The sequence below is a fragment of the Primulina huaijiensis genome, unplaced genomic scaffold (assembly GCF_012295235.1).
Source record: "Primulina huaijiensis isolate GDHJ02 unplaced genomic scaffold, ASM1229523v2 scaffold34775, whole genome shotgun sequence".
Classification (NCBI taxonomy): Eukaryota; Viridiplantae; Streptophyta; class Magnoliopsida; order Lamiales; family Gesneriaceae; genus Primulina; species Primulina huaijiensis.
This window is the reverse complement of record NW_027358107.1, coordinates 16,849-32,411: the sequence shown is the minus strand read 5'-3', so window position 1 is coordinate 32,411 and position 15,563 is coordinate 16,849. Positions and strand designations below refer to the sequence as shown.

Sequence of the window (15,563 nt, the reverse complement as noted above, 5' to 3'; positions counted from 1 at the left end):
CTCTTGTGAGATGGTCTCACGAATCTTTATCTGTGAGACGGGTCATTCCTACATATATTCACAATAAAAAGTAATACTTTTAGTATAAAAAGTAATATTTTTCATGGATGACCCAAACAAGAGATCCGTCTCACAAAGACCGTATCACACAAGTTTTTGACTTAAAGAAAATGTTTCAAATTTCTCATAAGATGGAACAAATTGTAAAATAAAATAAAATCTGCTAGTACAAATTAAAAGGCAAATAAAGGGAGAAAATGTCAGAAAAATAACACTTTAAGAGAAAAAAAGAGGCTTTAATTTCATTCATTAGCTTGATCCAACACAATTCTTGTCAAGAAATTTACAGAAGCTTTAACTAAACATAGAGAAAAAAGCCATTTTTTTTTGTCACATGAGTTCTAAAACAAAACACCCTAAAACAAGTTCAATTCCTTAAAATTCAAAATCTTCTTGAACTCGAGGGAACGGCTTCTGCATCCTCACACCACTGAAGCTACTTCTAGATGCCATTATATCGTTCAACGACAGCCTCTTCTTCAGGTCATACTCAGGCCTGTGCTTAGGGGCGCTTTGGGACCTCAGTTTCGCCGTAAACGACTGCGTATTTTCCATAAAGCTAGGGTAGTTTGAATATGGCCTAAAGAATCCATCTCCATAGATACTACTTGCTGGCTTGGCAGGAGAATTTGTATGGCCTGAGTTTGTGTATCTTGGAGTGTTTTGTGCAGTTGCATACTTGTAAAATTCGGAACCAACGCCCCAGTCCATGTCTTGATTGTGCCGACAACTTGGGATCGACAAACGGGCTGGGGTTACACGAGGCGATGATATCACTTGGTAGTAATCATCTTGATCTCCATATTCTGACATGCAAGTGTTGTTGAATCTTCTTGATCTTGATTTTGGCTTGTAGGTATCGATTTCAACTATCTTTGGGCTTTCATCGAACGACTGGTCGTAAAAGGACGATAGCCTCTTGCTCGGGAACTCACTCCTAGTACTATCAAACCTGTCCTGCAATTCAACAAAGGAAAAAGTAAATATAACGGATCAATTAAATTAGGCAATCCGTCGAAGTGTTTACGAATCATAATTCATATCCATACCATGGATTTTCTTGATCTCAATTCAGGAATGAATCTTTGATCGCTGATGGTGGAGCGACAGGCCCTCTGGTACCGGGCGCAAGCCTGAGCCCGAACGAGAGCTTGCATGCTGTGTAGAGTTGCTGCGGCCCGTTTTCTTACGAGGTAGCCTCTAACAATGGCTTGAAATTTCACTAGTCCTTTTAGAGCTCTGAGGCATTTTCTGGCCTGGAATGGAACCAATTTCAGATCAGCTGGGAAAACGTAAAGCAAATAAAAAATGGCACTAATGTTTGAAGTGCTCATCGAAGTTTAAATTTCTAGCGAGTCCGCCCAAAAATGTATCCAGTTTCAAAATAATACCACTTACCAAATAACCACGGAAAACTCTCTGGATCTTTACAGCGGCCAACCTCTCCATACCACCACCAATCAATGCTCCTCTCCCTTGGCTTGTGAGCCTCACAACCGCCACCGCCGCCTGCGCAGCTGCGACAGCCGCATCAGCAGCGGCTGCTGTGGCAGCAGCCACGGCAATTGCGTGCTTGTTCTGTTCCTTGTTTGTCTCAGCCATATAAGAACTCAGCCATGCCGAATCGGTGGCCGGATTAGTAACCGGAATCTGACTTAGTCCACCCGAAACCTTGCTGGACTTTGCAGGGAAACTCCACCTTTTCTTCTCCTTTTTCTCAACATAATTCGAGTTGTTCCCCACGTTTTCTTTGCCTTTCTTCATTCCAAGCAACCCCTTCAACCACTTTGCTGCCTTTCCCATTTCAGGACTTCAAAATCAGAAGCAGAAAATGGTGTCACAATCTAATCTTCTTACAGAAAATGTACAGCAGTTGAGTTTGCTTTACAGAAACTGATGACTGATGAGGGAAGGAAAGGGTAGGGAGGAAATCATACAAGTTAATAACACAGTGATAGATAATTAAATATTGATCTTCAAACAGAAATTTGAAAATTTTCTTGTTCTGACGTAACCAATCACGTGAGGGGGTGAATAACAAGACAAAAGGGAACACAGATTAAAAAACGAATACAAAATATAAAAATGGTTAAAAGATTCAAACTTTTAGCAACCAAACAAACATGAAATTACAGACAAAATCAGTGGAAAGTTTGAATAAAAAGCGTGCCACAGTCACATCTGCAGAGGATAAAAGCATTCAAAAAAGCAATCAAAATCTTCCATTTCCACCAATTAGAAACTCAAACATCTCACGAAAAGCATCGTCACTTCACACACACACACACACACACACACACACACACACCCAACAAATTCTCAACCAAATGCTGGATAATTTACATGGAGAATTCAAGCGAATAAGTGAGAAGTACTTGAAAAGTTTCTCAAGAACTATCCTTTTCAAAATCAAGACACCAGCCAAAATCTCAACTTCCCCGAACAAAACCCCCCAAGCACTCCTATTTCATATACTAAATAAGATATGCAGCAACGTGTACCGGAAATGGGAAATCCTACTATTAACAAGCACTCCCACCTGCTGACACTATTTCTTGAAAAAAAAATACACAATCTTTCGAAATATTTTAATAATTACTTCACGCACTTTCTTTATTTTCAACAACCCACCATGCATCTCCCATATTTATCATTGCTTCAAATTAGAGTACTATTTTATTAAGTGGAACCATTAAAAAAAATCCAAATTAATCATGCACATTTCTCATTAAAAAAGAAAAAGAAAACTTGAAAAAACAGCCAAATAGTTAAATTCTTGAATAAGTATATTTAAAGAAACAAAAAAATAAAAGAAGTCATAAAAATGCATCTTTTCCCATAAATTCACACCTTTACAAACTCTCAGTCTCCTCTCGCCAAATCGCTATCAAGATTTTACCTTTTTTCACTGAGCGCCTTAAAGAACTGATGATAGCAATGAATGAATGGAGGGTAAGGGATTCTATTTTCTGATGGGTAATGAATGCGATTTGCTGTTTACATTGTACGCTCACCTGTGGGTGTGTGTGTGAGGCCACCATAAAAGCGCTTGCCAAATGCAAGTTGTTGTATTGGATAGATTCTGCTCTGTACTCCAAACGGATTACTTTTGGAAAAATCTTGTGGGATTTGGGTTTACTTTATTTACTTTCACTTTCGGGTTAAACTGTCGAAGAATTTGCGTCATTTTTTAGGAAATGCAAGGTGGGTTTTGTTGGCAACTTCTGGGAATAGTCACATAAATTTTTTTTAAAATAATAGTAATAATAATTTTTTTAGAAATACATTTTTGTGATTTTTGTTTCGAAGAATTTGGAACACAACATACATTTAGTTTGAAAATATTTTATTTAAAAAATTAGAAATTTTATGTTTGGATGATAAAATTTTAAAATATTTTTCTTTATTTTAAAAAAAGTTCAGATTATAAGTGATTTGTTGAGTAAAATGAATGAATGGTGAGTAAGATCGAATCTACAGGGAACAAGAGTTTTAATTATTTTGAAGAAAAATGATTAAAAATGAGTTTTGTTGGATAAGAACAAAATAAAATATTAAAACTAAAATTAGAAAACAATGAAAAATAATAAATTTAAATGAGAATTAAATAACAACGATAAATGATTAACGAATTAGAAAACTCAATTTTACCGATTCTAATTCAAATAAGTTTTACTATTCAATTTTAACATTGATCATTAGCTAACAAATTATTTATTCATGTAGTTCCAAACAATTAACCTAGAATTATAGGAATAACTGATAAACAGTCACAAGGCGTGACCACGCCTTTGACTGGACTTCTTATGTTTTGATCCGTCTTTCAAAACTCCATCTTGGCAACTTCAAATGTGATAAAAAAATCACATTTTTAGCCTATATTTTCTCCAAGACCATAAAATTTCCTCATATAACAAAATAACACAAAAGTGTATCAATTAAGCATGTCGGAAACGAGAACAATAGGAAATTTGATAACAAAAATACGAACTATTACGATCTTATCAAAATCCCCAACACCTAAACCATGATTTTCCTCAAGCATAAAAGAATTCAATTCATTATCTCAACTATTTGTCATCATTCCGCTTCCTCGACTTATCCGTAAAAATTTANTTTTTTTTTTTTTTTTGTACTAGAGGCAGAGAAGAAGATTACAAGACTTAGCTTGAATAACAAAATCTCATCAATTTGAACTTTCTATTATCAAAGTGATGTTACATGTGAAAATTTTATATGATTATCCAATTCAAAGTTCAAATAGAGGAATAACCAACAAAAAGTATTTAACACAACTTGTATTGAGACTATTTTCCAAAGAAAGGCTCAGATACGAACTTGGCTCACCGGGAGTTTATGAATTAGGGTAGGCTCAAAAGAACGACACTGATGATGCGAAAGAAATGGTTTGAACCTAATGCTCTTATCATTTTTTTTATGCACATAATCCACCACAAGGTGTTAACAAAGACATGTATAATAATGAGCATGATATAATTATTGTTCATAGGCTCAAAGCTCACCAAAGAAAAATGGTATGTGTGCTAGACCCTATACACTTGTCCTTTCAACTCATTATCAAGCGTAACTCCCCATAATCCAGTAATGAGAATGCGAAATCAGTTGAACACAAAAGAAACATCAATTTTTCACAGACTCGAATCAGAAGTATTTGAGACTCAAAATAGAGAGAGAACAAATAAACAATAGATGCACCTAAACCACCACAAAAAATTGAAGACTAGAATTCTAGCTATATACCTCCTCACACACATATATTTGACTTTGTCTTTAATGACTCTAAAAAGTAAATGTTCAATTAAAATAATAAAAATGCAAGGAAATTAGATAACTCCCTAAAAATGTTGAGTATAATATGAAATTTTTTTATGTACTATTCCAGTGGTGACTTTATTATGTGAGGGTGGTGGACGATGGTGTGCAGACTGTATCACTGTGGGGTTGTAGTGTTGCGTTGGTGGGTTGTGCTGTGGATTGAACTGGTGGTCACTGTGGTCCTTGTTTAAATGTCATAATATGTTTTCTTTCAAGGTGTGTCCATGTTTTTTCTTGAAAGTATCATCTACACAGAGCATGTCAAAAATTATATATAATCCAAAAAAAGTTAAAACAAAACATAATTAAAATAAAAAGAAAACAAGAAAAAAATTTGGGTTGTCTCCCAAAAGCGCTTGATTTTTAGTCGTCATCTTGACCTTCAAAAGTACTCATCATAGAGCTGCTAACGGCCAAAGTAAGTGTCATATGACAATACGTATGAGTTTTGATTCCATGTGCCCTCAAGTCTGGCTTGATGTATACAATATAAGCTCGTCTTCTCAATAAAACGTGACTTTAAATAATATGCATGAGATGAGAATATTAGTGTAGGTTCTTGAAGAACAAAATCTTTTGAAATCGACAATGAAGAAAGACAAAGAGCCCGTAGATGTATGTATATTAATACTATCGATGAGCTCAAATCGATAGTCTCGGGAGCTTTTCCATCTCTAAACTTCATCGGTGACTCATCTTCGTGTGGTATTTCTTCCAAAAAATTCTTCATACTGAGGGTCAATAGTTTCCTCATTCAATGTCACGCGTTTGTTTGCCATACCATTTAGCCGATTATGATTAATTCAAGACTATTTCCCTAATATTTTTGATATTCGAAAGATAGGTATGTAACATTTGGGCGGCTAATTTCTCGGAGATATTGTTGGATCCTACTCTACAGCGAAAGATCACAGTACTAGTGGTAGTCAAAGTCGGCCATATCATCTAGCAAATATATCACATCGTCTTCATCTGGAATAAGTAGTGGACTACCGGTTGTCGGTGTCCCATTAAATACTCATCTTCGTGTCACTACATCTAAACCTAGAACTTAGTTAGAAAAATAGTGTTTCGTGAATGTTGTTGCTAAATTATTAAATCTCCCCCATACTGCGTAGAATGGATCGATACTTGTCGATGAAACATCTCCAAATATTTCACAACAAAAAATTCTCAAATTCTTCTTCTCTTGAGAAATCATCTGTACGAGAAGAACGATACATATAAAAGAAAATAAAAATAACAAAACTCGAAAAAATAACTAACCTTGCACCATTCCCTGGCAATGATGCCAAAATTTGAATTGTTGTCGTTGAACCAACAAACTTAAATTCCTATTCTCTAAGTAAAATGAGTATAATAGTGAGTATAGTCAAATCCGCAGGGAACGGGAGATTTATTTATTTCGAGGTAAAACAAGTAAAAAAAGGTTTTGTTGGATAAGAACAAAATAAAATATTAAAATTAAATTAGAAAGTAATAAAAAAAATAAATCTAAACTAGAATTAAATAACAGTGATGAATGATTAACGAATTAGAAAATTCAATCTTATCGAATTCTGATTTTAGGGAATTATACTATTCAATTGTAGCACTGATCATTGGTTAACAAATTATTTATTTATGTAGTTCCATACAATTAACTTTAAAATTATAAGGATAGCCGCTAAGCAATCACAAGGCGTGGCATGAGTTCTTCTGTTTTGATTCCTCTTTCGAAACTCTATTTGGTAACTTCAAATATGATTAAAAAAAATTAATCTTTTTAGCCCAAATTTTTTCCAAAACCATAAAACTCCCTTCTACAACAAAATAATACAAAAGTAATTAATCATGTTGGAAATGAGAACAATGAGAAATTTGAAAACGAAATTACAATCTTATCAATAAGCTTTTAAATTTTATAAATTTTAACTTTTCTGCTTTCGCTTATATAGTTTAATATTTATTATTTAAATTATTTCAAACATACAAAATTACAAAAAACGACAAAAGATTACAAATTCAATTTATCAAATTGAGAAAAATATTTATTTATCAAAATTTTAAAATAACCAAACAAAATTTATATTTTAAATTTCTCAAAAGTACTCACTTTTCTTGCAAAAGATTCTCTATTTAAACTTTCAAGTTCTCTTTTAAACAAATTCTTTATTTACCATAAAGTAGCTATGAGTGTTGATAGGATTAATTGGAGGATAAATATTGAGATACAATAACTCGGTTATTGTAATATTGAAAATTGATAAATTAAATCGAGTTTGGTTTTCAAACCAAGAGGAAGACGTTCAAGATAATTCTTAGTAGAAATTGATTAAATATTTTGTAAAGTATTTAAAATATATGCAAGTTGAATAAGTAAAAAAACATTTTTGTTGAAGTATTTTATCAAACACTAGGTATGCAATGGGTATTAAAAAACAAGTAAAATACTTCAACAATGCATCTTAAAAACAGTAACAAGAAAATAATTGCAATAAATAAATAGGCATGAATATATTTATGGATTTTCTGAGATTAACAACTTTTACGTCACCCCTTCTTCTCCTTGGAAAGGATCTAGTAGAGGACTTTGATTTATATAACTTCTTGTACAAACCCATTTCAACTTAATATTTATCTTTTGTCTAATCGAAACTCCTAGCACACTCTTGATTGTAGGCTGCAACCTCACGATCCGCATAATGTTTAACGTCTCTTATATCAAGACTACCAACACAATCTTTAATATCTTTGTGTAAAGACTCAATCAACTAAACTTTGAAGCTCAACTCTCATGTATATGTGTGAGTGATTGTGTGTGAGGATATAATCCATTAGAGTGTTTCTATTTCTCAAATGTATTCTCACACTTGAGCTTGCTCTCATTCTAGCTCATTTCTTCATGTTGGTTGCTCATGATTTGAATCCTCTTCAAATGCTTATATTTGATTTTCAGGATGTATTTATATGCTCCAACAATGATATATGTCAGATACAAAAATATGACCGTTTGGAAAGCTTTGTATAGTTCCTGATATTGAAACGGCCATTTCTGTCTTGCTGGCCACTTTTCTCGAGCCTAACTGATTATGACTTTTTTTTTTTTCCATTTTTGCTCGTCTGCTCAATTGAACCAGCTCAACTGAACTTTCTCAACTGAACCAAAATGATGAGGTTTGCTAAGGTTGATTTCAGTCTGTGCAATACTCGTATTTTCATCGTCGTTTATCAGCATCTTACACTACGATTCAGACTTTGACTTGTGAATATGATTTGTAGATCATCGTCTTAGCTTTGTAACACATATAGAATCGTTTAATTTGTATTACCGAGCTGATCAAGTTGACCAAAACACAACAAATGCTCATGCACAACTTATTGATGTTTTTCGTGCAATCATTTTGGCTTTGCAATAATCCGTTTGCCTAAATAACATCCGATTTAGCCTAATTGACATGAAATACGACTTGTCCCAAATTGAGTTTTCTGTCATGTTGTCTTAACGGCGGGTCATTTGCATCACTGTGCTAAGAGATATCATTGAAATACTGAAACTTGCAAGATTTTCAGTTTGACTAAATTCGAGTTTCAACTTTCAGCTTTAGTTAGCAACTTCACTCTTAAGTAAATATGTTAGCAAGACAATAACAAGTTTTATTATCATCAAAATCAAGATGACTTTTGTTTCTTAACCCAATGAGTGTTCACTCATACCAACTTAGGAAAAATTATAGTTTTAATCATGTAAGCTATCATATTTTGAGTTTTAGTCCTGTAATTTTTTTAGAGTTTGGTTTTCATTCAATAATTTGGATTTTTTTATCATTTTTTCACCGAAAGCACTAAATGCACCGAATATTTCTTATTTGATATTGATACTCTCCTACGTGGTTCGTGTGACGAGAATAAAATTTATATTATACAAATTAAAATATGCATACAAAATAAAGAAAAACAACAAACATGTTTCATCTCATTTTGAAGTATTAGGTTGTTTTGCTTTATTTTTCTCTTTTTTTTATATGATGAATATTAATTTGAGTAATGTGATCTTAATTCTTGTCACATGTACCACGTCATATTCAATGGATTTAATAGTTTTGAGCAAAAAAAAGTGCAAAACGGAAAAAATTCAAAATATTATATGAAAACCAAACTTTAATAAATTACAAGACTAAACTCAAAACATACCAATTTACTTGATTAAATTTGTAATTTTCTCTCCCGATTTACGTAAGAAATATTTTGATATTTGTCATTAGAGATTGCTTAGTATTATTATTATTTTTTTTATCTTGAATATTTAAAATTTATATTGCGAATTCGATCCCTTGAAATTTAGGTTTTTCAAATTTTGTTTCTTCGAAAACAAAACCAAACACACATAATTTTTTTTGCTATTTTTTCCCAAAAATTATCAACTATATATGAATATTTATAATAAACTAAAATTTTTCTTATAAAAAGAATTGGTGGGGTCACTCCACCTCAACCCTTCTTGAGCCGCAACTCAAATGATTAAGCTCATTTTGACATGTTTTCAAACGGGCCGTCAAAATCGTAATCTAGCTCGTCTTGTTTTAGTTGGGGGACGAGTTCGTCGAACTTACCAAATCCAAATCGACAACTATAATCTACAAGGTAGGCTTGGCCAAGGGTTAGTCTGACCCGACCTGAATCAGAACACGGGCCGGTTAACCAGGTCAACGGGTTTGAGATGAACCGTGACCAGAACTGCCCTAAAGAGGTCTGGTTACGGTTTACGGGTAGAAAACTCATCGACTCGCCGAGTTGGACCGGTTCAACCCTCCGATCGTTTATTTTTAATTTTTTTTTATTTTAAATCAATTCTCGATTATTGGTTTTTTGTCAATTGTTGATTTATTTTCATAATTACTTCAATTTTATATTTATACAAATGGCCGAAACCAGACCAAGTCGTAAGGATGGCAAAGAAAAAGGAAATGACATCATTTCACCCGAGTTCAAGCATCATATTTTCTTTTATTCAATGTCGACGACTATGTTATTCATTTTTCCGATGAGGAACATCAAGAACGAGAACAATAGGCTCAACAAACATATCATCATCAAAGTCAAGAAAGTAAAAGCAATCTGACGACTCCTAAAATTAAAACTCGAGTTGTGCCTCGCTCGATATCCGATATCTTCACCAAACATTGTGAAAATATGACGTTTATCTCCGGTGATTTGCAAGTCAAATGCAATATTATTCAAAAGTTGCAAATTTCAACAAAGAGGTGGTTATAAAACTTTAATACGGCACATCGAGAATAATCATATGATGAAAATTGCTATTGATCGTTATCAAACTCAAATTTAGACATTATCTTCTCAATCGGGTAATGATTCTTAACTTTTAAAATTTTTCGAAGCTAAATTTAGAGAATGAACGGCTAGATTTTTCACGGTTGAACAACTTTATTTTAGTTTTAGTTACAAATTATCATTTGAAAATTGGGTTTCTACCGGTGCAAATTCTTATATTAGACGTATCCCACGAAATACACTGAAACACACACTTAATATAAGAATTTGCACGGGTAGAAACCCAATTTTCAAAAGATAATTTATTTAGACATATCCCACAAAACACACTCAAACACACACTTAAAAATAATGGTTGAAAAAAAATTAATTAAAGAATTTTATAGTTTAAATAATAAAATTTCTCTGTGTTCAGATATTTGGAATGATCATTGGCAAAGTTGTTCATATATGAGTTGTACATATAATTTGATTGACAGTTCTTAGAACATTAAAAAATATTACTTGCATATAGATGTTTTAATTAACCACACACAACACAAAATATTTCTCAATTTATATTTGTTATTTTAGATTAATATGGTCTACTTTCTCAAGTTTTTCAATTTATTTTGATAATGCTAGTGCAATTAATTCTAATATTAGTGAGCTTATTCAAAAATGTAAATCAGTACTAGGTGGTAAAATTTTCATATTAGGTGCACATATAAAATTTTAAATTTGTGTTTTCAATATGAATTAAGAAAAAATTAGAAACACATATTTAACCAATTAGGATCACAATTCATTATTTATGGACACATTCTCAATTTATGAAATAATGGAGAAACTTTTGCAAAATAAATGGTATGAGGCCTAAACGGTTTGCACAAGACATTCCAACTCGTTGGAATTTAACATATAAATTGTTATTATCGTCTTTCGAATATAAAAATTTATTATGCATATTTTTTTATCAACATATTTAAGCTCTTTGTTTTTAAATCAATGAAACATATGCACAAATATTTGTGAAATTTTAAAAAAATTTAATGATGTTAGTGACCAATTATCCAGTGTTTATTATCTTACTTCTAATTTAGTTTTAACACATTGTTGCAACATTGCATGTATTTTTAGTGAACATATTAAACATAGTGACGATACTCAAGAAATGTTGACGTTATATTATGATTCTTTAGACCCTGTGTTGAGGATCGATATAGAGTTTAGAGGGGGTGAATAAATTCTTTCTTTTGTTGGGTGTTTTGCAAAGGATGATAGAATCATGTTAGAGATTATAACTTATCTTGTTCAAAAGTAAGTCCACCAGATCACAAAAGTAAGTGCGAAAACGATCCGATGGAGTACAGTGAAATGCAATAGAACAGTAGGCAGTAGATCAATGGTTGTTTCTGGAATTTCGAAGATAAAATCTTCTATGTCTTCCCTTCTTCTGTTTCCAGAAAGTATCACTAAAAGACTTTGGGTTTTAAAGTACAACACTTGTACACGCCCACTTCAGTAGAGCTTATCCTTAACCTACTGAAACTCTTAGTTACACAACACAGTAAAAACAAATATAGTAGAATACTGGAAAATACTCTTTTCCAGTTTACAAACTCTTCTCAAAGATATAGTAACGTGAATAGCTTGTAGATTAAGAAACAGTCAGCACAATATAATCTCAAAAGATTATATATCTACTATGAAGCATGTGCTGTTTTTCTGTATATTGAGCTTGAAGATGATAAGTAATTCTGAGTGCTCAAATCGACATTTGTATAATAGAGAATATGTTCGTTGTTGAGTTCAGGTAGGGTAACCTATAAACGTCGTTGATCTTGTGTATTTAGAGAAGTCTTGATTCCAACGTCTATAAACAAAACCGCTTCTTTGACTTCTGATAGAATCAGCTTTATTACCCAAAAAGGTTCCTGCATAAAGCTTCAGAATAATCAGTCTTGTTTCATACCAAAATTGGTAAAACATATTAAATGACTTTGCTCAGCATTAATGATGCATTTAATACTCGTACTCGGTAAAGTAACGGTAACATTTAATATGTGTTCGATAAGTTCTGATTATAGTAAAGTTCAAGTTCTGCTTCTGTTTATCTAAGCTGATAAGTACTCGAAGAGTACTGCTTTGTTAATGCGATACTAAAACTTCTGCTTATGTACTGTCTTCTGGTTTTACTAACACGATCTACTGGTTTTGACTCTCATCACCACAATCAAATTAAGTCTAACACTCTAATATGAAAATGATTCCATTTATCTCATTTTTTTAATATTAAGACTCATTTATATGATATTTGTAATAAATATAACACCAAATATGATGGAGAAATTATTCCACATGAAAGAACATAGAAAGAATCAGACCGATTCCCGAAATGTCTTTCTGGACTTTTAAATTTAATAAAGCACAACTTTTATTAAGAGAATGGACAAAATGTCCACGAAGATCCTCAAGTTTTAGTCAGAAACTTGATAATTATTTTACAATTACTTTTGGTTTTAGTGATGCAGACGAGGAAACTTTCGACATATTGCTATGTTGGTCGTAAAAAACAAAAGTATATCAATTGTGTCTATAATGACAAAAGAAATTCTAGCTTATTCTTTTTTTATCAATTGCAGTGGAATAAGCTTTTAATGTTGGGGAAATACATTGGATGATAGACGTTCTAGCTTAAGGTCGGAAAATTCGGAAGCCCATATTTGCTCGATATTTGGTCAAAAGCCTCAAGTCGTATATAACATATTAAAAGTGATGAAAAAGACCAATAAGACACTGAAAGAACATATAGAAAAACGACGAGAGGAAATGCGAGTGATTGTGCAACGTCATTCCTAAATGTACGTATGTAAAGTTAAGTGAACTTCGTGAACGATATCAAAAGATGATACATTGACATCTTATATAGTTATATATAGTTATAACTATATAAGTGCGATTTTTTGAAATTTAAATATATATAACTATATAAGTGCGAGTTTTTTTAAATTTAAATTATTATTTAAATAATAATTTTTTTTTAAAAAAAAATCGAACCGGAACCAGCGGTTAATCGGACTCGAACCCTTGACAGTTCCGCGACCCAAGACGTAATCGGCCACTAACGAGCTGGTTAAAGGTCAGTATTTTCCCAACCTGGACCTGGATTGAACTCGGCCCGTGACCTGGTCTACTACAGGACCACGCCATAACCCCGCCACTATAGACAATTGTGCCTCATTAACCCCTGGTTCAATCTATGAGGCCAAACCAGATTGCAAAATTGAGTTCACTTCCTGCCTAAAATTATCAGGCCAATAAAAAATTACTAAAATAAAATTAATTAAGGTGCAATTAAATTTGATAATATTTTTAAATCTAATCAAAGTAAAGTAATAAAAAACAGTTACATTTTCATATATTTAAAATATTATACTAATAAAAATAATTAAGGTGAATCCTCGAAAAAATAATTTCGAAAATATTAAAAATTACAATTTATAGAAGTAATATTAAGAAAATGGTATATTTTGAATGTTTTAGAATTTTTTGGATTACTTATATTTTTTAGTAAATCAAATTTGTCCAATTCTAAAAATATAAAAACTTCTCAAGAAAATAATTATGAAAACATTAAAATTTATAATTTGTATAAGTAATAGTGTAATATTAATTAGGCAAAAACTTGTGTGAAACGGTCTCATGGGTCATATTTTTTTAGACGGATCTCTTAATTGGGTCATCCATGAAAAATATTATTTTTTATGCTAAGAATATCTCTTATTTGAGTCATCCATGAAAAAATATTACTTTTTATGCTAAGAGTATTACTTTTTATTGTGAATATCGGTAGGGTTGACATGTCTCACGGATAAAGATTCGTGAGACCGTCTCACGAGAGACCTATTCTATTAATTAAATGGTAAATTTTGGAATGTTGTAGAGATTGTTGGATTATAAAACTTATTTTATTAATTTTTTAATGGATGAGGTAATATATAAGATAGGTAAAAATGATAAGGGGTAGTTGTTATTTTCACACGTATTTGAGTTTTTTTTTTAATTGTAATAAACCTAAAATAGAGGTCAACATAATGAACCCGAATTTTAATTTGAACTATTTTGTGTAGCTTTTTTTGTACTATTTTATTTAATTTTTTGCACGAATTTACTAGTTAAAAATTAGATATGTGAAAAAAAAAAGTCTGGTGGATATTATGAGTCTAACGGGTCTAACCCGTTAACTTGGGTATCAGTTCATGTGGGTACGAATTTAATTTAAATTTATTGTGATAAATTACCGTAAAGTTCAATTTGTAGCATCACAATATCAACATGGCAATAACGTAATGCATTGTTATATGAACAATTATATTGGAATAACAATTATATTGGAAAAAGATTGAAATTTCTAAAAATTGTAAGATACGTTACTAAAATTGAAATTTATCAATATAAACTATCAAAATAACAAATGATAAATTTGTTGAACTAATGTTGTAAAAATGTATGATTTGTTTTAAATAATTTATATAATATTTTATTAAGAAAATAGAAAATAAAGATATACAAAATGGGTAAGTATCACAATTTTTTATTTTTTGAAATAGGTCCAACTACATAAATTCAAGAAAAGAGACCAAATAATCAACAAGTGAAGTATAAAAGTTTAACAAACAAGTTGGTCCAAGATAAAGTGATAAATATATTCGACAAACATTACCATTTAATGCATACAAAATTTTTACAAATTTAATTAATGAGCCATGTAGTTGTATTGTTTGGGCTCTACACAATTGGATTAAATCCCCAATGAACACAATCATTATATTTAATCATGTTCACAAATGGTTCAATGCCCAATTTTTTTTAATGTCCAATGCTCATACTATTTAGGTGTGAGGCTCAACAACACGAGACCAATGATTTTTTTTTTGCCCCTATGAAGGCCGGCCCTGAGGCGATGGCCTATCTGGCCTCGCAGGAGGTCCGACCCTGAATGGGGCCTAAAGAACTCGACTTATACCCATATCATTGTCATTATAATAACCAGGGCAACAATAAACTTTGATTTCCACATTAGTTTCCAATTCCAAATGCTTGATTTTGTTACTGTAATATTGGAAAGATTATTGGTAATAATTGTAAATTTTATTATGATAAAATTTAATTAAGATTATAAAATACGTATTAAATGAACTACTGTAATGTCTTTTAAAATAAATTCGATCAATATATATATATGAATTTGTCACTATTCCAATATTTTATGTATGATATTTTTAATAATTAAATTCTGTCAAAATTTGATAAAGATTTTAATTTTATGTTAGTATTTTCTCAAAATTTAAACAGGCTTTTTATATATCTGAATAAAAAATATACAAAAAAGCCCAATTAAAAACGAGCCTCCA

The 15,563-nt window shown here is 31.6% G+C and overlaps 1 protein-coding gene across 6 annotated transcripts; it reads right to left on the bottom strand.

The window, feature by feature from the left end:
* Positions 1-297: 297 nt before the first annotated feature.
* Positions 298-3,096, bottom strand: LOC140968262 (protein IQ-domain 26-like). Of its 6 annotated transcripts, none has more exons than XM_073429170.1 (4): positions 2,960-3,096; positions 1,459-1,870; positions 1,110-1,316; positions 298-1,017 (listed from the first exon to the last, which is right to left on the bottom strand). In XM_073429170.1, exons 2-4 carry the CDS (start codon positions 1,861-1,863, stop codon positions 436-438), a joined length of 1,194 nt encoding a protein of 397 aa, XP_073285271.1. In that variant the 5' UTR covers positions 1,864-1,870; positions 2,960-3,096; the 3' UTR covers positions 298-435. The 6 variants fall into 6 exon arrangements, with proteins under 6 accessions (XP_073285271.1, XP_073285273.1, XP_073285268.1 ...); XM_073429172.1 differs by having other exon boundaries at positions 3,075-3,092; XM_073429167.1 differs by having other exon boundaries at positions 2,911-3,068.
* Positions 3,097-15,563: the final 12,467 nt, after the last annotated feature.